Source organism: Mesoplodon mirus (assembly GCF_964341445.2).
Source record: "Mesoplodon mirus genome assembly, chromosome: 15".
Lineage (NCBI taxonomy): Eukaryota > Metazoa > Chordata > Mammalia > Artiodactyla > Ziphiidae > Mesoplodon > Mesoplodon mirus.
In genome coordinates, this window is record NC_138991.1 from 78,399,215 (window position 1) to 78,425,467 (window position 26,253).

General features: G+C 40.5%; 1 protein-coding gene across 4 annotated transcripts in view; it reads right to left on the bottom strand.

Annotated features, from left to right (window-relative positions):
• The window catches only part of TASP1 (taspase 1), a 240,470-nt gene that overhangs the window by 115,035 nt on the left and 99,182 nt on the right, over nt 1-26,253 (bottom strand). For 3 of the 4 annotated variants that reach the window (XM_082645896.1, XM_082645895.1, XM_082645897.1), the window contains 2 exons: nt 24,765-24,884; nt 19,411-19,489 (listed from right to left, as the gene is read on the bottom strand). In XM_082645896.1, coding sequence (XP_082502022.1) covers nt 19,411-19,489; nt 24,765-24,884 — 199 coding nt within the window. The remainder of the gene's footprint in view (nt 1-19,410; nt 19,490-24,764; nt 24,885-26,253) is intronic. The other variant, XR_014296136.1, reaches the window with a different exon arrangement.

Here is a 26,253-nt window from a genome sequence, read left to right on the forward strand (position 1 = left end):
TTTATAACATAATATGGACATTAAAATATATGCCAAGACCTCAAAGTGTGGGAAAGAAATAATGGATTTATACTGTTAAAAGAATCTTACATTGTTTGTGAAGTAATATATTATTATTCTAAAGCAGACTACGGTAAATTAATGATGCATGTGTAATCTCTAGAGCAACCACAAAAAACATAATACACAAAAGTATAACAAAATGTTAATAGAGAAAAATAAAATGAAATATTAAAAATAACCCAAAGGAAAACAGGAAAAGAAGAACAGAGGAAAAAAGAAAACAAAGAACAAATAGAAAACAAAAAGCAAGATGGTAGATTTAGCCCAATCATATCAATAATTACATTAAGTGTAAATGGACTAAACACTCCATGTAAAAGGCTCAGATTATCAATGTGCATTAACTTTAAAAGGGGAGGGATCCAGTTTGTTTATAAGAAACATACTTTAATATAAAGACAAGGTAGACTAAAAGTAAAATGGGTGGAAAATAATATACCAGACAAGCACTAAACATAAGAAAGCTGGTGTGACTATATTAATGTTAAGCAAAGTAAATATCAAAACAAAGAAGACCATCTAGAGATAAAGAATATTTTGTAATAATAAAAGTATCAATTTGTCAATACATGATGAAGTATTAAAAGTTAACATTTTTTTTTAATTTTACAGAGCAACTATATGGACAAATACTACAGAAACATAATATTTAGTGAAAGAAGTAAATCACAGAGGACCATATACCATATAATACCATGTTCCTACGGCTCAATAAAAAATCATAAAATTAAACAATACACTGTTTCGAGATACACACATATGTGATTAAACTTTTTTTTAAGCAAAAAAAAAAAAAAAGCATACACACAATTCAGGATTGTAGTTATCTCCAGAGAAGATGCAGGGGTTTGGGAAAGAATAGAAGAGGATAGAGTACTATTACTAGTGTTCATTTTTAAGCTAATGATAAGTTCAAGGAATTTGATTTCATTTTGTTTCATAACTTACATATATAGTACATTATTTTATATGTATCCAATAATGCAATTTTTAAAAACTTATTTCTTAAGAAAAAAAAAGATACAATTCATCAATATCCACCAAAATCCTTAAAAATGGCAATTCCTTTTGAGTCATAAAGTATATTTCTAGGAATTTATGGTATACAAAAGCTATGTACAAGACAATCACTGTTTTTAGAACAGAAAAAAAAAAAAAAACACCAGGAAATAACCCACTGGTCATTCTAACAGACTAAAACAACCATAGAATAGAATTTTATGCAGCTATTTAAAAATAATTAAGTTACTATTTAAATCACTACCTTAAGAGTTCGTAAATTCCTAAACTGCATAAGTTAAACTGGGGGTACTTACCTGGACAATCATGGATTGTCCAGCTAGGAATTCCATGAAATTTTTCTAGAATTGTGTGTACATTTATGCAGGTAACTGTGTTCACATGCATGTTTCTAGGGAGAGAGTCCATAGCTTTTAGGTTCTCAAAGAGAATAGTTACTCCAAAAAAACAGTTATTAAGGTAGTTAGTCTTAAAGATGGCTCCCAATGAACAAAGCTGCCCAGTATTCACACTCATATGTAATCCCCTCCCACGATGAATCTGGATTGACCCTGTGATTCACTTTACCTAATGCAATGCCAGTCCCAGGCCTAAACCCTCAAGAGGCTTGATAGCTTTTGCTTTTGTACTTTGAGTGTCCTGAGCGACCATGTAAGAATCCAGCTGCCTTGAGGGAGAGGCCACATTACAGCAGGATTAGCCCTGATACTACATGGGTAGCCAGCAAGGCCAAAACACCCCAGCAAACCAGCTGAGTCCAACCTTCTGGTTGTGCCCACCAAACACCTGGTTAAGCCACTATCTAAACGCAGCCACATGAGAATCCCCAAGCATAACTAGCAAAAGAACCATCCACTTGAGAACCAGTTAACACATATAATCATAAGAAATAAGAAAAGGGTTATTCTTCTAAGTCACAGAGTTTGGAGGTGATTTGTTTAACAGCAATAGGTAGCTAAACAGCTACACACTGCTAGTTCAGACTGAGTAACCTCACCTAAGAACCTAATATTTTGCAATATGATGGCTGAAACAAAAATCAGCAGCTATCCATCAGAGGATACAATATCATTCCCCAGTCCTCTGTGCAATTCCTGTCCATGCACACACACACACACACACACACACACACGCCATTTATATAACAGTTTCATTGAGTAAAAACAACTTTACTTTGAGTTCATGTACTTTATTTACATAGGTCCTTTTATTACACATAAATGAAACATAGATCAAGCAACTAACTTTGCCCTTATATTAAATGAGATGAAAAGAAGTAAGACCCTCACATGACCCCTCATTTAAAATATTACAGTGGTAGGGACTTCCCTGGTGGCACAGTGGTTAAGAATCTACCTGCCAATGCAGAGGACATGGGTTTGATCCCTGGTCCGGGAAGATCCCACATGCCACGGAGCAGCTAAGCCCGTGCGCCACAACTACAGAGCCCGTCTGCTAACTACTGAAGCCCGTGCGCCTAGAGCCTATGCTCCACAACAAGAGAAGCCACCGCAATGAGAAGCCTGTGCACTGCAATGAAGAGTAGCCCCGGCTCTCCGCAACTAGAGAAAACCTGTGCGCAGCAATGAAGACCCAACGCAGCCAAAAATAAATCAAATAAAATAAATAAATTTATAAAAATAAATAAAATATTACAGTGATTACTTATGTAAATCATTTTCTTTCCCTCTGGACTAAAAAAGAACAACAAAGTAGACTGAGGTTCCAAGAACACACATTTGAAAGGTATTTTATAATGCCAATAAAATAGCATTGTATTATGTCATAGTAGGACAATTACAATGCTTACTGAACAGAAATACTTTCTCTTTATTAATTTCCACAATAATCTTGCAAATGATACTTGAGAGGCACCCAGATTCAAGCAGAACCAGGAATCCTGTCCCAGAACCAAGAAGCAAAGCAGAACATAAACAATATGAAAACAGCCAGATCCCATTTCATCTATTCAATTTGAGTGAAATGAAGATATAAACAAACTTTGTGGTGGCATGGTGTTTTTTTTTTTAATCTACTGCATTTGATTTTTCAAAACAAAAACATCCATCTTCCACAGCCAGCTTTCTGTTAGCCACAAATAATGGCAAGAGGCATAGCTCTGGTAAGGACAGATTTAAATGACAACTACATGTTTTTAACTCTCTAGATACCTACCTATACCATCTCTAGTACAACAAGAGCTGGTTACGTTTCTATTTGCCCCCTCTACTTCTGCACATTTCTCTACTGTCATTGAGTGAGGACTGTTCAGATTCTTTCGGCACTCAGGCACTGTTGGACTTCTCTAAACCTCAGTTTTCTCATTTGAAAATGAGAATCATTACATAAAAAGTACTTAGCACAGTGCCTGACCATAGTAAATGCTCAACACGTGATCAGTTTAGCAGGATACTGGTGGTCACTCACACAGCATTTATTTCCTTCTCCGGTCCTAACAGAATCCTGATCTTGTTCTGCTTTCTACCCCCACCCCTGCCCACAGTCATGAACATGACCTAAGGGCATGTCCTGTGCTCATGACTGGTTCATGGGTAATCCCTTTTGTCAGTGAGTAGCTCAGGAATGGGCATGTGACCTAACATTAGTCAATCAACAAAATGCAAAAAGTCAACTGGGGAGCGTCTGAGAAGTGTTCCTTACTCCTAGAAGAGAGCTACACAAAGAGACTGTTTTTCCTTCCTCGAGAGATTTCATGTGATGAGTTTTTCTGGCAATACAATAGCCATTCTGCCATCAGCCTGAAGAAGAGTCCAGCAACGATGACAGCATAGCAAGCAAGGGACGTGGAGAACTGGATACTTGATGTCAGCAATGGAGCCTTGAACCAACCAACCCTGCAGTCCACCTACCTTGGAACCTCCTCCTTTGTGAAACCACTGCACTCTTTGTTGTTGAGCCAGTTTGAGTAGTGATTTCTGTTACCTAGAGCTCAAAGTACTCTAATTACCACAATCATGGAAGCGTGTGAAAACTGCAATGGATTTTATCGAAACCAAACTAAACTAAAATTAAACCACCCTTTTCTTTAGAGCAGAGCTCTCAGCATGAATGTCTAAAGCTCTTAAACAAGCAGGAGCACTAGCCCTGGTTTTCCAATGTGGAACAATTAAGTCATTTTGCCAATCAGAATCTGTTTTGACAGTTCTTCAAAATATGCAAAGGGTTACTGAGTTCAAGTCAACAGACATTTATTGAGTACCAACCATATCTTTAAGGCACCAGCTTCTTCCTCAAGGAGCTCTCAGGCTTTATAAAGGGGAACAACCATAAATGGTACATGCACTACCTCATGGCACCGCTGACCACGAAGGGAGTAAATCTTTGGACTGAGCAAGGGAAGCAGGGAGGGTAGGAGGGAGGCTGAAGAAAAGAAAAGACACTTGAGCTCAACCTTGAACGATGAGTCAGGCTTTTCCAGGTGTGATAAGGATGGAAGGCATTCTAAACAGGAGCAGAAAGAGAAACATGCACTCTTTCCTCAAGAAATTGTGCTAAATTGTTTATATTACAAAGACAGATATAAAGAAATGAAGTAAATGATGATATCTAGGACTTGCTAATGAGAGTTGCCCAGATTTGAAGATCAAAATAAAACTTACCTGTGCAATGCACATAGTGAGTTCTGAAATAAATCAGTGAACTTGATGACAGGGACAGGGTCTAACCTACAAAAGTTGTGCTGAGGAAAGCCCAGGGCTGTGCACAAACTCAAGTCTGTTGTGCTAATGCTTATTCCAGATGCAAACAGGCTACAACTCTAATGTGAAAGGCTCTAAAGAAGGAATTGCTACTAAGATGTGAAATGAAATCAAAACTGATAAGACAAATCAGATGAATGAAGACGTGTAAGACAAATATATGAAAAATATTTCCATTAAGAATATTATGTCTCAGACTTCCCTGGTGGTGCAGGGAATCCACCTGCTAATGCAGGGGACACGGATTTGAGCCCTGGTCTAGGAAGATCCCATATGCCGCAGAGTAAATAAGCCCGTGCGCCACAACTACTGAGCCTGTGCTCTAGAGCCCATGAGCCACAACTATTGAAGACCACATGCCTAGAGCCCATGCTCCACAACGAGAGAAACCACCACAATGAGAAGCTCGTGCATCGCAACGAAGAGTAGCCCCCGCTAGGCTCAACTAGAAAAAGCCCACGTGCAGCAACAAAGGCCCAACGCAGCCCAAAAATAAATAAATAAAATAAAATAATTTAATAGAAAAAATATGTCTCTATATTCCACTAAATTTATGTTAACATTATACAGAAAGCTTAACAAGTAAAGCAGAGGCAAATCTAAATTTTAAGGATAAGGGAGAACTCATATGCAAGAAATCTCAGTAAGTCTTAAATCCTTCTTGTCCTCTGACATGAATTTTACTATCTATCTTACCTACATGGGGCAAATATCCTTCTGTATTTCTGAGAACAAATCATCACATCATCCTAGCAGAATTCAATCAGAAGCTTATTATTCTATCATCAATATTAGTAAATAATGATTATTATGATAGATTATAACACATACAATTTACCAGGAAATTATGAAGAACCATGAAAACTTTCTCATTTATGGCTAGAATACAGAGAAATAGATGGGGAAAACAGAACTCCTCAGTATTACAAAACATACAACACCGAATCCCAGCTAACAGGAGGTGCAATGGTACAAAGTGATAACATCAATGATAATTAGCATATCTGTATGTCTCTCCTCCATAAAGAAAGATGCTCCAGTCCTGGTGGGAGCAGGTGGACACACCCTTCCAACCTGCTCCCTCCATTATGATTCCAGCCCAAGTCTGATTTCCAAGCCCATGATATCCCATACCCCCAAACCACCTCTGGAGTGCACCTGCTCTTCCATTCAATGTGGGTGCACCTGCTCTTCCATTCATGCAGACCTGAAATAACAACTCTGGAATTTTAAAGCATTCTCTAATTCTTTCCTGTCTAACTCATATTTTTTAAAATGACTATCCATGTTTTCTACTAGCCAATGCTTGTTAAAAAATTTTTTTTCTCAAAGACAAAGACAAATACAAGAAACAAGTAAATGTACTTTTTCACGATATGAACAAAACATTCTGAAAATAAAAATGTAAGGTATCCTTTGGTCATGACGTGTTATACTATGGGCTCAATCATGCTGTGATCCACTAATGAGAACCATGACATGTATTCAATAACAAGCTAATAAAAATGCAAACTGACTGCTTCTACATTTTACACTTCAGTGTCTCCACTTTTTCTCCATGATTCAACAATAAATCTTTTGGCCCAAATTAACCAGCCACCATGGACAGAGCTGGTTAAAATAAAACACATTTGATTCAGCATTCTGCCTTTCTAACCCGTCTATCAGTACATTTTAGAGTTAGCAGGTTGTTTTCTCCACTTCTGTTTGCAACACGAACTTGGTTAATTTGTATCAGGGTTAGGTGTATCCCAGATGAGTCAGGAAAGCTAACATCATTCCTGCCAGCACCATAATCCTGACTCAGTGGTCTCTATCCATGCTAGCCCATATGGTCACTCGTTAACTATGTGTTAAAGCTCTCAGGGATACCTAAGGTCAAGAATATACACCAGATCTCCTTAGCTTTAGATCCACCAGAACACGATGAGAGAAGAGACTGGTAAATTGTATGGGGTGAGTGTTATAGGCAAGGCACAGTTGGGGACTGCACCACTTCACCCATCAAAATGGTGTCTTGCTACTTAAAGTATGATGTATGGACCTGCAGCACTGGCATCACTCGGGAGCTTATGAAAAATGCAGACTCCCAGACCCACTGGATCATAATCTGCATTTTAACAGGTGATTCATACATACTAAACGTGAAAAGAATGGGTGTTTAAAAAAAAAGAACCTGAGAAACTGTTTCTGAAGATACATCATTGAGATTATTATCCCAAATAACTCTCAGAAATAGAAAGCCTAAACCAAAGTTTGGGTGTAAACACCCATGTGCCTTACGCTGAAAATATCCAGGGAAACCTTAAGAGGAACCAAAGGTCCAGCTTCAAGCATCTGAGAGCCGAAGGCCTGAATTCCCTGAGTATCGTTTTTTTCATAACAGCTTGCAACATCAGACATACTATGTACCTTCAGAAAGTGATGAGTTATACCATGTACAACCTTCATAGCAACAAATTATCAATTTACAAAACTCAAAGTCAACATATTGTGCCTCACAGTCATTTAAGCTGGCAGGACTTTAAAGTACACACAAATCTGAAGTAATGCGTTGGAAATATATGATTTATGTTAAACAGTGTACTGGAATTTAAACATTCGTATGCTTCACCAAGCCCTATTCCCAGCCAATCAGTTCACTTATCAGCTTACACAGACACTTCCAACATATACTGCCCAGCTAAATTTAATATTTAAAAAATTTTAAGACCTTTCTGTGTATTTTTAAAAATAAATCATATTTCAAGTAAATCTCCTGAGCTGCAAAAATACCACCACCACCACAACAAAATAATACCCCAAACAGCCCTGTGCTATAAAAGGCGCTGCTGGTATTGAGAGAACTCTGCCTCTAACGAGAACCTTCTACAGAGCGAATGAAGATGGCAAAGCCACGAAGGCCTTCGGTCCAGTAAGGAACACGAAGCAGCGTGTCAGAAAGAAATTGTTTTTCTGCTCCTTTTGATGGGTTATGCTTTCAAGTCAGGAAATGAGAAACAGGTGTGCCAGAGGGCACACACAGCCTCACTCCACACTGAAAAACACGCGTTTTCAATTTGCAAACATGAAAGGGACTCCTGTTGAATGAAAGAAGAAATGAAAACCCAGCTCTGTTTCTGCGAACCATATGAAGGCAGCTCAGAAAGGCTTTGACAAGTTGTTCGACTTCCTCCCTCTCCGACTGACAGCAGGTAGTGCTCGACAATGGGAAGGAAAAGGCATTCTTTCAAGTGAGAACAATCAAAGGGAGAATTACATGAAGGATCAGAGCGCTGGCATTTTAACCCATCACTTGATCTTATGCTTCTGTTTCTACCATTTCTTTACCTTGGGTTTTAAAATTAGAAGTCTGTTCTTTCACCAAACAACAACAAAGCAATGCAAAATAAGTATCTGGCCAAAAAAAAAAAAAAATGCTGAGAAAGTACAAACATCAAAAGAACATCTTGGAGCTCACTTGATCCGCAGTAACCCAAGTCTACAGCATCTTTCAGAGAAAGACTTACTTTTCTTCATGATGTCCTGAGCTCTCCTGGGGCGCCAGAGACATTTCGGTGGGGATATGAGTGTCATGGGTGGTGTTAAGCATAAAAGCAACGGGTTTGGGTGGGACTTTGGAGAGAGGGTGTGTGGCAGGAAGGGAGAGGTACTAATGGCAGCAACAAGAGTCAGGTGCCAGGTGCACTGAGGTCCCTTTGGGAGGCACTGTGGGGCACATCCCTCAGGTGTGGGGTGCAGCAGAGCCTGGTTCAGGGCAGCAAGCCTTTATGACAGCCAGCATTTCAATGTATTTCTATACTGGCAAGAAACTTCCTTGTATCATCAAGTAAGGCCATAGATTTCATGTCCTTCAAGGACAGGGACTGTCTTTTTTATCACACCCAGACACTAGAGCACAGGATAAGAGCCTCTAAAATAGCTTGAGAGCAGTTACAAGTCTTCTTCCATAAAAGCAAAATGCCTGAACTCGTGTTATGTGGGAAAGACATCCTTCATATCCTTTAAAATTATGTTTTGAAGAATATATAACGAATCATAAAAATGTTCGTTATATAATATAAAGGGACAAAGATTAACAGAAGCTAAATGATATTGTCGTTTTTGTTTTATCTATCAGAAATCTACCAAAAAATATTAACACGCTATCACAGCATAGCAAAATTATCAGTCTCATTTTCCAATTTCTTTTCAATAACCATGTGTTATTTCACAATCAGGGGAAAATCTACTCATCTAAAACATCCAAGATACATGATAACCAAAGCTGTCACACTGAACTGGTTTCCTAGGAAATAACCTAGCAAAATTCAGAACCATCAGTGACCTTAGTTAACTAAAAAGCAGGAAATAATATATTAATAGTTCATCAGATATGAAGTGACTTAATGAGAGTAAGCAACAGTCCTGGAATAGAATTCTCCTCTCACATAACTAGTTTTGAGAAATGTGCTGGGAGTTTATCTACTCTGTTATCTGTAAATGAACAATATTTCTTCCCCACCCACACTAACCGATCAGTCCAAAGAGTCAAATGCTTTTAAGATGATGATGTTTACAAATATTTTAGGGTTTTATCTATGCTCACATCTAGAAGTCATAAATCACATAAAAAGATTTCTCACAGTATCATTCCCAACCCTACGTATTAAAACCCAAATGATTTCAGCCTAAGTGGCTGCCCTCTAAGAATCTTGTCGAGTGTGAAAGATTATGAAGTTTATTGTTTCATAAAGACAAGAAGCTTCTGAGAAGCCACACTGTCAGCCATGTAAGTGAGAAAGAGGACGGCCTAGGAAGGCATATAAAGGAGGCAGAGTGGGCTGAAGAGCCTGGATCCCACCCAGCAGAACTAACAGCAGCATGCTGAACCCCTTGACCACTCTCGCCTCTCTCTGCCTGAACCACCGCTCATCATTCCAGATCGACCTCAAAGACGAAAGCTCTGTCTTCATCTATCTTCCAAAACAATGAGCATCTCCCTCCTCAAAAGGGTTCCCACTTCATACAAAAGAAAATTTAAATACTTAGTCAAGGCCATCCAGAGAGCACCCAATAAGACCCCAAGTTAAGATCCGCACACTTTGCACTCACCCCTCTTCTTCAGGGATCCTCTGTTCTCATCAGAACACACTGCTCTCAACCCTGCACTTACCTTCCTCTCAGCCCTGACTCATCTGGGCTGGACCTAATGCACTCTACCTGTTATGGATGGATTGTTGTGCCCCCCGGCAAATCCCTATGTTGAAGCCCTAACCCCCAAGGTGATGGTGTCTTTGGGGTGGTAATTAGGGTTATATGAGGTCATGAGGGTGCCCCCCCCACCCACGATGGGATTAGTGTCCTTGTAAGAACAGGAAGAGAGACCAGAGCTTGCACCCTCTTGTGCTCCCTCTCTCCTTCCCTCCCTCTGTGTCTGTGTGTCTCTCCCCCTCTCTCTTTCTCTCTCTGTCTCCCCCTCACTCTCTCCCCACCATGTGATGACACAGCAAAAAGCTGGCCAGCTGCAAGCCAGGAGGAAAACTCTCACCAGGAACTGAATCTGCTGGCCCACGATCTTGGACTTCCCAGCCTCTAGAACTTTGAGAAATAAATGTCTGTTGTTTAAGCCACACAGTCTATGGTATTTTGTTATAGCTGCCTGAGCTGACTAAGACACCAGCCCAATGTATTTATTTGTTCATATTCATTCACATCAATTCATTCAACAAACATCAGAGGCTCTATCTGATGAGCACCATTCACACATCAGTGAGGAAAGCTGAGGAAAATCCCAATCCTCATGCAATTTTATAGTAGAGTGGGGTAGAAAACAAAGATAAAATGAACAGACAAAAGATATAAATTGTTAGACATGATACATTCTGTGGGAAAAAATAAAATATGGGAGGGGGATAGGGAATGTTGGCTGAGGGAAGAGTTACATGTTTAAGATGGGGTGCTCAAGGAAGATCTCAGTGAGAAGGTGAATTATCTGAATCAAGAGCTGACGAGGTGGGGGCAGGGGCATAAGATATGAAGGGTAGAGAGTTAAAGGGAAAGGAAGGACTCAGGCAAAGGCCCTAAGGTGGGAGTGTGCCTGGCATGCCTGAAGCATAGCAAAGCAGGTGAATGAGCAGGGGAAGAAAAGCAAGAGCTGCAGCCTGAGGGGAAGGGGGGCAGCACCCTGTATAAGGCCTTGCAGGCCCTGAGTAAGGGCTTAGGCTCTTCTGAGTAAGATGGGACACGTTGGACAGTTCAAAGAGGAGGTATGACACATGATTTGAGTTAGGTTTGAACATATTCCTTCAAGAGTTGTTGAAGGGCTTCCCTGGTGGTGCAGTGGTTGAGAGTCCGCCTGCTGATGCAGGGGACACAGGTTCGTGCCCCGGTCCGGGAAGATCCCACATGCCGCGGAGTGGCTGGGCCCGTGAGCCATGGCTGCTGAGCCTGCGCGTCCAGAGCCTGTGCTCCGTGGCGGGAAAAGCCACAGCAGTGAGAGGCCCGCGTACCACAAAAAAAAAAAAAAAAAAAAAAAAAAAAAAAAAATTGTTGAGAACTGAATAAAAGGGAAAAGGAGCAGAAAACAAGGGACTAGCTATGGGGCTCCTGCAATAACCCAGATTAGAGATGCAGCACATTGAATCTGCCGATAGCAGTGAATGTGCTAAGAAGTCATTGGATTTTAAATATATTTAGAGAGGAGAGTAGACAGGGTTTGTTGCTGGAGTGGATTGGGTGAGATATAAAAGAAAACAGGGTCAAGCATGACTCTAAGATTTTGGCCTGAACCAATGGGAGGCTAGAGGTGCCATTTGCTGTGTGAAGAATCAGGTGGGGACAGAGAGGGCAATATCTTGCCTATTACATATACAGGTGGGGGCTTTGAACAAGCAGTTAAAGAACTGAGTTCCGGGGAGAGGCCCAGGGTGGAGATTAAAATGTGGGTGTCAGCATATATATGGTACTTAATCATTCGACTGGATGAGAACACCAAGGCAGTGGGTATTCAAAGACAAAGAAAAGGTCAAGGACTAGGCCTCAGGGTACTCCAACACGGAAAGGTCAAGAAGATGAGAAAATCAACAAAGGAGACTGAGAAGCAGCAGCCAGTGAGGCAGGAAGAAGACCAGTTAAGTTTGATCAAAAATAGTATTTCTGGGGAAGCAAGTCATTCAAGCAACTGTGTCAAATGCTGCTTACAGGACTAAGGGATGACACTGGCTTTTGGAGGTGACTGTTAATCTTGACAAGAGCACGTCAGTAGAGTGGTGGAGGAGGACGCCTGACTAAAGTATATTTAAGAGTCAATGAGTGGAAAGAACTAAGAAAAATAATAGACCTCGAGGACAGAGAGCTCCTTGAAGAGTCACCTTGAAAGTTGCTGAAAAAACAGGGAAGAGAGTGTTGGAAGGGAAGCCAAACCCCTAGGTGACCTGCACCCAGGGTCCAGAGTAGAACAGGGCTCTAATTCATGATAATCAAGAGACTAAACCACCAAGAGCGCTTGTGACATACAGAGAGTACTAAGGAGAAATAATGGGTACTCTTACAAAGGAAGCAGAAGCACAGATTCCTGCCTGCCTCCCCATCCCATCTGGGCCCCCAGACAGCAGTGACCACAGGGCACATGTCAATGTCCCAGCAGTGGTGTCCCACTGGCTCTTGTGTCATGTGACTCGCAAGGAAGGCTGCCTTGTGCCATCCTGACAAAGGAACCTGGGAAGGAGCTTTGCAGCACAGACTCGTTAGACAATCTCCCACAGAGGGGCAGAGGAAGACCTGTGGCTGCCTGTTAGGTGGAAGAATCAAGAAGGGGTGACTTACCTCCCAGCCCTTGAGGAGGAGACTCCAATCACTGGCTCAGAAATATCAAAGCAAGAGCCTGGCCTCATTCTTTGCATTTTTTATCCCATCCACCTTTGAAGCTACTCTTAGCAAGCCGTGGCCACACCCTCACTACCCTCTGATTTCTGGATCAGCCAAGACCTGGAAAATCAAAGAACCTAGAAAATCAGAAATCACTGGGTCTCCTATTGGGTAGCAGACCTTTCTCCATGCAGAAGCCTATGTCTTCTGATCTCTAGTCAGCTGCCATAAAACCCCTGGACTTAACTGTTTCTCTTTAAGAAAAAAAACAGACTGCACAGACAAGTAACAGAAGACCAATGCTAAAGTCAGCCAGAGCATAAACTTAATCTCTTGCTTGTTCCTCCTTCTGATCTTCTGATCCTCAAACCGCTCTTCCTTTCCATAGCCAGAGAAAGACCACAGATGTATCTTACACTACACATCTGATGTGTTACTGAAAAATTATGTGTGAATCTGATTTTGTCAAATTAAATCAAATTTTAAAATGCTATTTAAAGAAATTCCATGATGAATAATATTTTTGAAAAGACAAGAATTCCGAAGAGAGAAGAATCACATACACATTTCTTTTTTTCTCACTGAAATATATTTGACATATAACATTGTGTAAATCTAAGGTGTACAACATGTTAACCTGATACATTTATTTACTGTAATATGATTGCCATTGTGTGGTAATTAGCACTTCCACCACGTTATATAACTATTCTTTCTTTTTAATGGTTGGAATAACTATGTTCCAGTCTCTTAGCAAGTTTGATGGTTATAATAAAATATTGCCCATGCATATACATTTTTAAATTTTAATTTGTCTGTTAAGCATTTACTAAGTGCAAAGCCCTGTGCCAGGCACTCAGGAAACATAGATATACCCACAAGCCCCCTTTTCTTTTTTTTTTTTAATTAATTAATGTATTTATTTTTGGCTGCATTGGGTCTTCGTTGCGGTGTACGGGCTTCTCATTGCGGTGGCTTCTCTTGTTGCGGAGCACGGGCCCTAGGTGCTTGGGCTTCAGTAGTTGTGGCACACGGGCTCAACAGCTGTGGCTCTCGGGCTCTAGAGCGCAGGCTCAGTAGTTGTGGTGCACAGGCTTAGTTGCTCCACGGCATGTGGGGTCTTCCCAGACCAGAGCTCGAACCCGTGTCCCCTGCATTGGCAGGCGGATTCTTAACCACTGCGCCACCAGGGAAGTCCCACAAGCCCCCTTTTCTCAAGAGCTTATGTCACCACTTAAAGAAAGCTTGAAACTAATTATTTATTTTCACAAAAAAGCTGAGAATAAGAAAAGCACACTTTTCTTCACATTTTAAATTTTTGAAAATCGGGAAGTGCACTGTAATTGATGGCATCCTCCCATGGCTGTCCTCTAGCGTGCAGCTGTGACACAGCCACCACTGCCTCTAGAGGTCAGCTGTTCCCATTTGTTGACCCTTCGGTTGAGGTGTGTGCCATATTGGAACTACGTGTTTTGAGTGTAATTGCCATTTATAATGTCTTCAAAATGATTATGGTATGATACACGATTCAAACCAAAAGTGACTGTATACACAGGAAGGCATGGAAATAGCAAAGGGGCATGACACTGTTACCAGGGAAGCAAATATTTCTCGTTGGAAGAATAACCCCAATTCTTTTTTTTTTTTTTTTTTTTGCGGTATGCGGGCCTCTCACTGTTGTGGCCTCTCCCGTTGCGGAGCACAGGCTCCGGATGCGCAGGCCCAGCGGCCATGGCCCACGGGCCCAGCCGCTCCGCGGCATATGGGATCCTCCCAGACTGGGGCACGAACCCGTATCCCCTGCATCGGCAGGCGGACTCTCAACCACTGCGCCACCAGGGAGGCCCTACCCCCAATTCTATAGTTTCTTGTAAAGCAACAGCCACGTGTTAAGTGAGGAGAAAGCCGTGTGTCATAATATAACTGGCAGTCTATTTCCCCCTAGAGTATGTGTCTTACATTGGTATATTTTATTCTTGGATATTACAGTAAACGTACAGGCAACAAAAGCAAAAATAGACAAGTGGGACTACATCAAACTAAAGAGCTTCAACATAGTAAAGGAAATAAGCAATAAAATGAAAAGGACATTTATGGAATGGGAGAAAATATTTATAAACCATACTTCTGAAAAGGGGTTAATATCTAAAATAGATAAGGAACTCCTACAACTCAATAGCAAAAAAACAATATTAGAACATGGGCAAAGGACTTGAATAGACATTTCTCCAAAGAAGACATACAAACGGCCAACAGGTGCATGAAAAATGTGTTTAACATCATTAGTCATTAGGGAAGTGCAACTTAAAACCACAAGATATCACCACACATCTGTCAAAATGGCTATTATCAAAAAGACAAGAGATAGTCACTATGGAGAACAATATGGAGGTTCCTTAACAAACTAAAACTAGAACTACCATTCAACCCAGCAATCCCACTACTGGGCATATACCCTGTGAAAACCATAATTCAAAAAGAGTCATGTACCACAATGTTCATTGCAGCTCTATTTACAATAGCCAGGACATGGAAGCAACCTAAGTGTCCATCGACAGATGAATGGATAAAGAAGATGTGGCACAAATATACAATGGAATATTACTCAGCCATAAAAAGAAAGGAAACTGAGTTATTTGTAGTGAGGTGGATGGACCTAGAGTCTGTCCTACAGAGTGAAGTCAGAAAGAGAAAAATAAATACCATATGCTAACACATATAGATGGAATCTAAAAAAAAAAAAAATGGTTATGAAAAACCTAGGGGCAGGACAGGAATAATGACGCAGATGTAGAGAATGGACTTGAGGACTTGAGGAGGGGGAAGAGTAAGCTGGGACAAAGTGAGAGAGTGGCATGGACTAATACACACTACCAAATGTAAAATAGATAGTGGGAAGCAGCCACATAGCACAGGGAGATCAACTCTGTGCTCTGTGACCACCTAGAGGGGTGGGATAGGGAGAGTGGGAGGGAGACGGAGGAGGGAGGAGATATGGGGATATATGTATACGTATAGCTGATTCACTGTGTTATAAAGCAGAAACTAACACACCATTGTAAAACAATTATACTCCAACAAAGATGTTTAAAAAAAACAAAAGACAAGAGATAAATGTTGGTGAGGATATGGAGATATCTGAACCTGCATACACAGGTGGTAGGAATGTAAAATGGTTCAGTTACTATGGAAAACAGTATGAAGGTTCCTCAAAAAACAAAAATGGAACTACCATATGATCCAGCAATTCCACTTCTGGGTATTTATCAAAAAGAATTGAAATCAGGATCTCAAAGAGGTACCTGCACTCCCATGTTCATTGCATCATTATTCACAAGAGCCAAGATATGAAAACAACCTAAATGTCCTTGACAGATGAGCAAGAAAAGAAAATGTGGTATACCCATATAACGGAATATTATTCGGCCTCTGAAAGGAAGGAAATCCTACCGTATATGACAACACGGATGAACCCAGAAGACATTATGCTCTGTGAAACAGGCCAGTCACAGAAGGACAGACACTGCACAGCTGCACTTATATGAGGCACCTAAAACAGTCAGACTCGTAGAAGCAGAGGGTAATGGTGACTGCCAGGAGTTAGTGAAGGGAGAAATGGGGAGGTGCTATTCAAAATTCATAAGGTTTCAGTTGTGTAAGATGAGTAAGTTCTAGAGATCCATACATCAGCTCATTAAATCCTCATAAATATTAAGATAGATACTATTCCTGTGGTACAAATAACTCCTTGCCAGGATGTCTCAGCCAGTGAGTGGAAGAGTCTGAACAAGAACCTCCCTAGTTCGGCAAATTTCCAAGATGCCGGAACATTAGTCAGAGTTTGCAAGGTCAGCTCCTGCCCCGCTACACTCTTCCCCACTCTCCACTCATTCCTCCCTGCCGTGATGAGAACAAGATGCTGGAGTTTATCCCGCAGGCTAATGACCACATCGCCTGTCTGGCCTTAGGAGAGCCCTACGCTGACCATAACTAACTATCTTCCCTCTGTCTTTCAATTATCACCTTCCAAGAACTATGAACCTAAAATGTAGGCCAGGTCTCTGGATTTTCTGCAACAGCCTAAGGCACAAGTCTTTTTAATTTTGACCAAACAGTCGCAAAGTTCTGTGCTCCACCTTTCTTCTGACTTGGTCACCCAACTCTGCCATGTGTTCCCATCGTCAACCTCATAGCAACAGCCCCAGGAGAAACAAGGTCGAAGCAATCACACAAAGTCCCACAGATGGAAGGAACTGGAGACTTGCTGTATTATCCTCAGGTTCTGTAGGCTGATGATGGTTAGTTCTTAAACTTAAGAAGGATATAACATGATGAGCTGGGCATCCAAGCTAAAAAGCTACTCTAGATATCATAAACTGGAAACCTAAAGTTATCTTTAGTCATATAAAACTACCTTCAGTGGATACAAGATGGGCAAAGAAGGAAATATTCAAGGGGAAGGGAGAAAGACCTTAATTTTACAATTTTAACTTTACCTACCCACTGGGTAAAATTCTACTTCACAGAGTCAAATCTATAAAGACTTATGTGCTCTTATTCCACATCATCAAATTTAAAAAAGGGAGGTAGACAATCCCAAGGAGATTGAATTTCTTTTCCAAAGTGACACAGTGAGACAGGCACTCAGGATTCCAGCTTCAAGTAGAATTCAGGTCTCCTAACATTTAAATAGCAACTAACCAACTCATGAACCACATACTGACCAAAAATAAAGTCAACACAACACGTGGTACCAACTGATATTTCTTTAGGAAAATAAAAATGGAACAATGAATTACCTATTTTAGACTTTGGTTTGTTCAAATACCACAATTTTCCATAGACATGGGCCATACTTCATTATGCACAAGCTAATTCCTAAGTATTATGTGTAAAGATTTTCATGTGCCAGCAATATTAAATTAAAATTTAACTCATATTACTACATTATGCTCATTTCTTCAAAATGGAGAGACTGAAAAACAATTTTTTGTCTATTATATTAGTATGGTTTAGATTCAACATTAATTTGTGTTTGGACTTCACCTGAGTGGCTCAAAATCAAATTTTTCCACCAATGCAAATAATGGATCTGAGTCAGAGGCTGCTACAACAGGTGGGCAGGAGCTTGGGTGTCTGAAATAACAGGGTCAGGTCAGTAGAAATGGAAAGAAGCTACAAATATGAGAATGGTACCAAGATTTCAAGTCTGACCAAACAGGATAGTGATGGCAATAAAAGAGAAAAAGATACAGGAGAAAGATGGCCAAGGCGTGGGAATAAGGAACAAGGTGTTCAGTTGGGCTGCTGAATCTCATGTGCACACATGACACCCACAGGGACATATCCAACGGGAAGGCAGAAAGAACTCAGGTGGACTTCAAGTGAAAAGTCCAGAGTAGAGATAGACGTGGAAGCCAATACATTAATAGATAACTGCTGAAATCATGAGAACAACAGCAATAATACCAGATCACCGAGAGGAAGCACACGGTGAGATGAAGAAAAGCTGGCAGAGGCCCACACTGGGGTCGTTAGGAATGGGACGCGTCCGTGTGACGAAGGACAAGATGGAGCAGGTCAGGGAAGCAGGACAAACCAAGAGAGGTTCAGGATCTACTCTAGAGCTGGAAAGAAAAGAGTGACCTGTGCCAGAGAACACAGAGAGGCAAGAGTGAGTGGGAGAGGAGGGCTCTTGGACTGGGTGGGTGGTCCGTGTGGTGGGACAGAAAACAATGTGGCAAGAAACTGAAGAGAGAAAGGAAGGAAAGGCAGCCATGTCTACTGGCCTCCTGATAAAGCCTGAGGACGTCGGGGAGAAAGGCCTAGGACTGTAATTTGACAGGCCTAGGACTGTAACTTAAGAGACAGCACAGCAAAGGGGATGAACCAATATTATTATGTCAACCATGCATATCAACTACATGAAGAGCTTCAAGTACATCTGGCAAAAGCATATGAAAACCTGGGTCTAGACAACAACCATTCTGCCCATTAAAATCCACTCCCCACTAATATATATAAAATAGATAATTAATGAGGACCTACTGTATAGCACAGGGAACTCCACTCACTACTCTGTAATGGCCTATATGGGAAAAGGATCTAAAAAAGAGTGGGTATATGTATACATATAACTGATTCACTTTGCTGTACACCTGAAAATAAGACAACATTATAAATCAACTATACTCTAATAAAAATTTTTTTAAAAATCCACTCCCCCAAACATACACTCACTCTCTCTCTCACGCACACACACACACACACACACACACACACACACACACCTAAATGAAAATGACTCTTCTAATACAAATACAAAAAAAGGACCTACATTTTATCAAAAGTGTAGATGTCATAAACTACACAGTTTGAAATACACCTTGTAAGTTTTGTCAACATTTTACTCAAGAAATGACCTCTTAGTTTTTGAAATGCCTTGCTTTTATATCATTTTGACCTGAATGTGGTACTATCATGAGTCATTAGAGAAAAAAAAATCCATTAAAAATACAACTAAATTTTAGTTAACTCCAAAGTTGTATTGAAAATGTTAGCAAAGCCTTTATACTGTGATACTTACATTGTGAAACAATTCTCAAAAGCTCCCAAATATCAAAGATTTTTCAGGCATCAATGTTCTTATCCATGTGACATCTTAGCACATGCTTTGTGTTTACATAAAAATATGGTTTTCAATCATTAAATGACCTACAAGGTTGAAGTTATGAAAAATGGTCATGAAAGCAGCAAATACCTGAGGTACTCACAGCTGTGGAGTAGGGATTATGAGCTCCAGTATTTTCAGCCCAGCAGCCACATCCATAAAGAGCAGCCTGGGGGGAAAAATAGATAAATACAATATTTTAAGATTATTATATGTAATTACTAGCTTTCAACAGAAGACAGAAATCATACCCATCTAATAAAGCCTCATCTAATAATGATGTATAGCAAATGAGCGATAACCAGAGGTTGTATAAGACCCACCCAAACAATGGTTCTAACATTAACAAAACTATATTTTCAGCTATGTACTAATCTAAAATTTTTCAGAAAATAGCAAAAGAAAGTTTCTTAGTCTCATCAACAGTAATTTTTTCCTTCCCTGAAAAATCTTCCCTCTATTGTAGTTTGCCAGGTGTTGCTCTTCTGGCCCCTTGAAATCACTGTGGTTGCCTTAAAATAACACTTGTCAAACTAGGTGTGTGTCAGATTTCTTGGGGAGCATGATGATAGGAACCTTGGTTCCCAGATATCCTGATGGTCTGGAGGTTGGCCCAGGAGTCAGCATCATTAACCTAGGCCGAGGAGCCCGGAACGTGGGTGGTCCTCCTGCCACGCTCTAGCAAACGCTGCTTTAGGTTTTAGTGCCTTTTCCCTGCCTCCTTCGGGGTGGCACACCAGGAACTGCAAACAGGTATGCACCAAAGGGCTCAGTATCTGCTCACCACTGTGCTAGATTCTGCCAGATAGAAAGAAAGGAGACAAAAAGGCCTGTTCAAGCTAATCGCTTTGTGAGGTGGTGGAATAAATTTATGTCTGAAACCACCAGGAACACAATAAGCTGCTGTGGTTTTATAAAAGTGTGTGACAATCATTCCTATTTTGTTTCCAACAGTGCCACCGAGAACGTCTGGATTCACCTCTTCAACATTCACAATGATTTTCTCTGCCTTTGGAAGGGGAATCACAACTGATAACTGTTCCATTCCTTAGAAGCAGAATTAGAAAAACCCTTAGATAGCTATTACAGAGAAATACAAGGTGGCATGGTCAAGAATGTTCATTATCACCTGTTCAATAAGAATGAAATACTGAGAGGGGATATGGAAACATATGTATATGTATAACTGATTAAATTTGTTATAAGGCAAAAAATTAAAAAAAAAAAAGAATGAAATACTGAAAACAACATACATTCAATCAGTACAGAAATGGCTAAATAAACATTGGCATAGCAATATGTGGAGTTTGTTTCAAACATTAGAAAAAAGGATTACGTTTCTTTAAAAAGATTTTTAAGAACTATTACAGAAGAATCTCTGAAACCTATTGAGTTAAAAAAAAAAACAGCAAACTACAAGACATTCAGTATTCTCTGTGATTGATGAAGGCAAAAGATACTCCCATAAAATAGTACAGTTATATTCTAGAAACTCACTTGTGAGGACTGGAAAAAGAAGCTTAGACTGAGAATGGTGACCAGACAGACTTCAGCTTTCTATGATATTTTATTCTTTTTTACAAGGACTTCAGAACTAATTTGCTCTAATATTCTACCCAGAACAAGGATTTTCGTGAAATATCCCAGGCACTTCTGATACTGAGAACCTCACCACCTCATGTGGGAACATATACCCCTTCTGGACACTTTCCATTGGTAGAAAGTTCTCCCTTAACTTCCACCCACCAATCCTAGGTCTACTCTCTGGAAATACTTTAACCTTCCCCTAAAGTTCTCCAAAGTTTTGAAAACATCTATTCTAATGCCCGATTTCTCTTTTCTCTCTCAAAGAATTTGTGAACTGCTCCCCAAGACACTGAGATGCACACACCCACCCCACTTCCCTAATGACCCTCCTTGAGAAATGATCCACAGTCCAGGATAATTGGAGATGAAGTCTGACCATGTTCGTGTGATCCACAGTTGCCATCCCCCACTGTCAGTGACAATACCCCTCTTAAAAGTAGAACCAAGAACTGAACACAACACCCCTGATATGGAAGACATATTGAAAACACCATGCTTCTAAAACACACATGACAGCTGGGTGAGAGTGGCAACTAAAAGCTCTATGGAATTAATTCAACATATGGATTTCAGAATAAAATTGCAGACTTGTGGGATAAGCCATTCCACTGGTACTACCTAGGCTGGGTGTTGGGTCAGCCGAAGCCTCAGAGAGCATGTGACCTCGGTGGAAGGGCTCATTCTTCCTTCACTGGAAACCCTGCATCTTAGCCCATTGCCCTTTCCATTTCCCACAATTATCTTGACCAGGAGTCTGCATCTAAAAAATAGTAAATATGGCCAAGAGGACACCCCTGAGAAGCCCAGTGGAGGCCATGAAAAGGAAGCTTATTCTTACTCTTGTTTCTCCTCTCTATGCAAATTTCCTTTATGCTATCTCTCCTCAATTTCATGACCTAAAGTTGTCTTCCTTCTTAACCTTGTGAAATTGGTTGCACTGAGACAGTGATGGCTAAGATAAAAGAAAGAATCAGAGACTGTCCGTCTCTTATCCACTCCTTTGGATAAAACATAACAACCTTAAGCAGATCTTTAAAAACAAGAGCAACAGCAAAAGGCTTCCTTCTTTTTAGTAGTAAAATTTTATCAAAGCTATTATCATGCAGTAAAAGTAGGTCATACAAATGATGATATTATTATAATTTAATCTTCTCTGGGTCTTCGTTTCCTCTTTTTTAAAATGAGGGTAATAAAAACACCCACCTCGGGGGCTTCCCTGGTGGCGCAGTGGTTGAGAGTCTGCCTGCCAATGCAGGGGACACAGGTTGGTGCCCCGGTCCGGGAGGATCCCACATGCCGCAGAGCGGCTGGGCCTGTGAGCCATGGCCGTTGAGCCTGTGCTCCGCAACAGGAGAGGCCACAACAGTGAGAGTCGCGCGTACCGCAAAAAAAAAAAAAAAAACACCCACCTCACAGTCTTGTAGGATCATGGGAACTTAACACACTTGCTGCACAGAGCCAGTGATTAATAAACAGCAGCTGCAGCTGTTATTAGGAGGCACTATGATAAGCAATTGAAATGCAGTATGTCATTTAACCTTCTAGAACTTTGTAAGGTAGCTATTTATCCCCATTTTATAGTTGTGGAAAGTAGAACTTAACGGCGTTGAGTAACTTGTCCATGGGGAGGGGACTGGTAAACGGGGGGGGGGGGGGGTCAGAATAAAGTTTTACCTAAATCCCAAATCCACACTCTTAGCCCCTTAACTCAACTGCCTGTTTGTGTGTGGGTAGGGTGAGGGTTAGGAGAGAGCAGAACATGACAATAATTCCTCTCTCGTGTCCCGTTTGTAAGTTCTAACCACTACGATAAGCTGAGGAAGCAAACAAGTTCTAATTCAAATTGCCACTTCAGCAGCTGGGTAATACGGGCGATATGCTAAAATTTTTAAAGAGTTACTTGTGCATTTAAAATGTATGTAAGAATAGCTAGTTTCAGCACATTTTAAAAAAATAATTAATTTTTGCTTTTTTAAATAGTTTGCTTGAGTATTTTGTTTCATTGTGTCCTGATCCTCAAGAAGAACGGCTCTTTACCTCCCATCTGATGCTTGCATATTTCTAGGCTTATTGCTTCTCCTCTATCTGAGCAATATAACACGATTAAGCAACTGTGTTTTCCTGTAAGCACCTTTCTTTACTCCTCCACACCCTTTCCTGATCTATCAGCTCTCACAAACGAAGCACTCATAAACTAGACAAGTGGGGCAAATCAGTATGCAAGGTTTTTTTTTAATTGAGGTACAATTGACACACATTATATTAGCTTCAGGTGTACAAAATAATCATTCAATATTTGTATATATTGCAAAATGATCACCACAATTAGTCTAATTAACATCCATCATCATACACAGTTACGGAATTGTTTTTCTTGTAAGACCTACTCTCTTAGCAACTCTCAAATGTGTACGTGTTAAGTCTTACAGCATTTCTTTTTCCATGGCAACCCCACGTGCAGGGTTCGGTGTAATATCCTGCTAACTTAGTCCAGCACTATCCTTGGTTCTGTTGTTGCTATTTTGCTAACGAAAACAAACAAAAACCAGTAAGAAAGTCATGGGAATTGCAATGCAATGAAGGCGCCTCTGCTGGCTTTTCTCTCTCTTTCTCCACCGAGGCATCCAGATCTGATATGCCAAGCTTGGTTTTCTTATTCCAAACTTGACAAATACACAGGGCTTTATAATGTGGGAAAATACCATGACCAGACAACGGCTTTTTATACTGAGTTCAAAGCATTTCCATATGTTGAGTAATCATTCCTCATAAATGATGGTATGGTAGGCAAGGAGTAGCACAAAATTAATTATTCTTCCCTTCCCCTTCCCACCATAGGACTGTGAGTGGCTTGCCCACAATAAAGGGCAGATCGGGGAACATCACTTGGGGCTTTGCAAAGATGTCCTCCACAAAGCCGATCACTCTGCTCCAAGCACTAGCTAACCACCGTGTCCAAAGCAACTGTGACACTGACTCTTCTTCAAACATGAGAGACAAAGCACACAGAGCATGCCAAGAGGTGCTACAGATGCAACACGAGGTCCAAGCACTGAGCTTAAGCACACCCTGTGCGACAACTTTAACAGATTCTGTGAGGGTGTCCAATTCATCTGTTCACTCAACGAATAGTTATTAAGGCTGTAAGTAATGTGCCAAGTTGATTTATTCTCAGCAAGGTTATTAGATCAAATGGATTGTTAAATTTCATTCTCAGTTGGGTACTAAAGGCTGGATGGAGATGGGGAGTCAGGGGTGAAGAAGATGTACAAGTGAACAGGGAATAAGCCAGTTACACATAAATTAGACCCTTCTATCTCGATTTCTCAAGTGGTATCATGTGTTGGTGACTTGGACTACTAGTCAGTCTATAAAATAGCTGAAATGCTTAATCAGAGGAGGGATTAGAGGGTCAAAACGTTACTGTTCCTTGAATGGAGGAAATACAAAATGTAACTCTAAAACTGTTTTTCTACCTGGAAAGCAAGCAGCCATATAGTCAGGTGCTGGATCCTAAAGAGAATGACATTTACAAAGAAAGAAAATGGAAATGGATGCACATTTATTAAATGTCTGATAAATGCCCAGGCCAGTAGCTAGCCTGCTGAAAAAGTAGCCAAACATAGGATTACCAACTGTAAAGATCAGGAAGAACCCTATTACTGTGAGATACATTTAAATTTTTGAAAGAATCCTCAACAGGTATTTGATGATTTATACTACATAAGTGCTAAGAACAATAATCATTTGTTTTTTCTAAAGAAAAAAAAATATCTCTACTGGTTCAAAAACTTGTGGGCTAGAAAATTCCATGTTTCGACTTGGAAAGCTAGTTTAAAAACCCCAGAATCACTTACCTGCCCCACTCTCCCTGGATGTTTCAAGGCCAAGCCTCCACTGGAGACGGCGGCAGCCACGTTCCCTTCATGGTCCACGACCACAGCGCCCACCGTGTCCAAAGTGCCCGAGTCATTCTCCTGCAGAGCAAAAGTGGCCAGAGCGTTCGCTAAGTACGGTGTGTGACAATGATGTGACCACACAGCACTTGTCAGGACAATCATGACATAACAAAATCTGAGCTAATCCTTAACCGGAACCATTCAGCAATCTCCTGAAATTATTTATTATCAAGTTGCCACTTAATCCGGTTCAAGTCAAAACTTATTTTCCACTGTAAGATCCTGAACCAAGGGTGTCTGGTGGCTCTTCTCTAATAATAAGCCTAATGTGCCTTTCTAAGGGAGGAAGAAAAAAACAATTTAATATAAATTACAGTATATCGCCGTGTCTCCTTAATCTCCAGAATTAAGTTCACGATTGAGAATTTATAGAGGAAAAGATCTATGATGTAAGTGAACTAATAAATGTCCTTATTGGTATTTTTTAAATATTATATACAAATTTCTAAAAGTAATATATGCAGCACAATAAATGAAGAGAGTGACATTTCTAGTCTTGGTGTAGACCATGCTACAATTTTCTTTTATAATTCCTTCCTTGTGAGAAACCTAATGGCAAGCTCCCTTCTCTGCTATATTAATAACATGGTTGCCAATCATATGGCAGGAAACTGCACATTCTTGGGAGGCATCTTTGTGTTTCTGTGTCTTGTTCCAGATGCCACATGCTTAAGGCATTTCACATGTAGTGACCACAAGCATCTGTCTCCTACCTCAAAGATTTCTGGTTCACCTGTGCAAGGCAGACAAACTTTACACTGCTGGATAAAAATCAGAAGTAAAGGAAGTGGGAACAAAGTTTCATGAAAAATTATCTTTTTTATGTATTAAAAAGGAGGGCTACTACAGGTCTTTAGGTTCAGAGCGGTCATGGTGGTATTCTTACACTAGGGCACTGGTGCCCCAGAACCTGAGACCCCTACCCTCACCCTAGCGCTCAAGTCCGTATGAAAGAGTCAGGCAGAAGCCCATGTTCATTGAGACCAGTTCTCCGTCCTGTGTGGTTTATGCTCATACTACTTACTGAGCAAGACATCATTTGTGCTGAGGGGGTACCTGCCTGAGTGGTTTTTGAAATACCACATTAAGGCTGGCCCCAGAAAAGTCAATGGGCTCCCAAGGCCGCCTCAGAAGTTGAAAAACATTGAAGGGAGTTTTGAAATATTGGAAGCAGAATGCAAACAAAAGATTTTTCCTTAAAGCAAACTGGAAAATGCAGAGGCAGAGTATGCCACAATCAATATTATATTAAGTCTATTAAGAGAAGGTACATCTAGATGTTTGCATTTCTTTGGTTCTTTCTCTAAATTCTAACTCCCCTTAAATACACTGTTCCACTATGACAACACTTACTTTGATACAACAGGTGTAACTGACTGAAATGAGT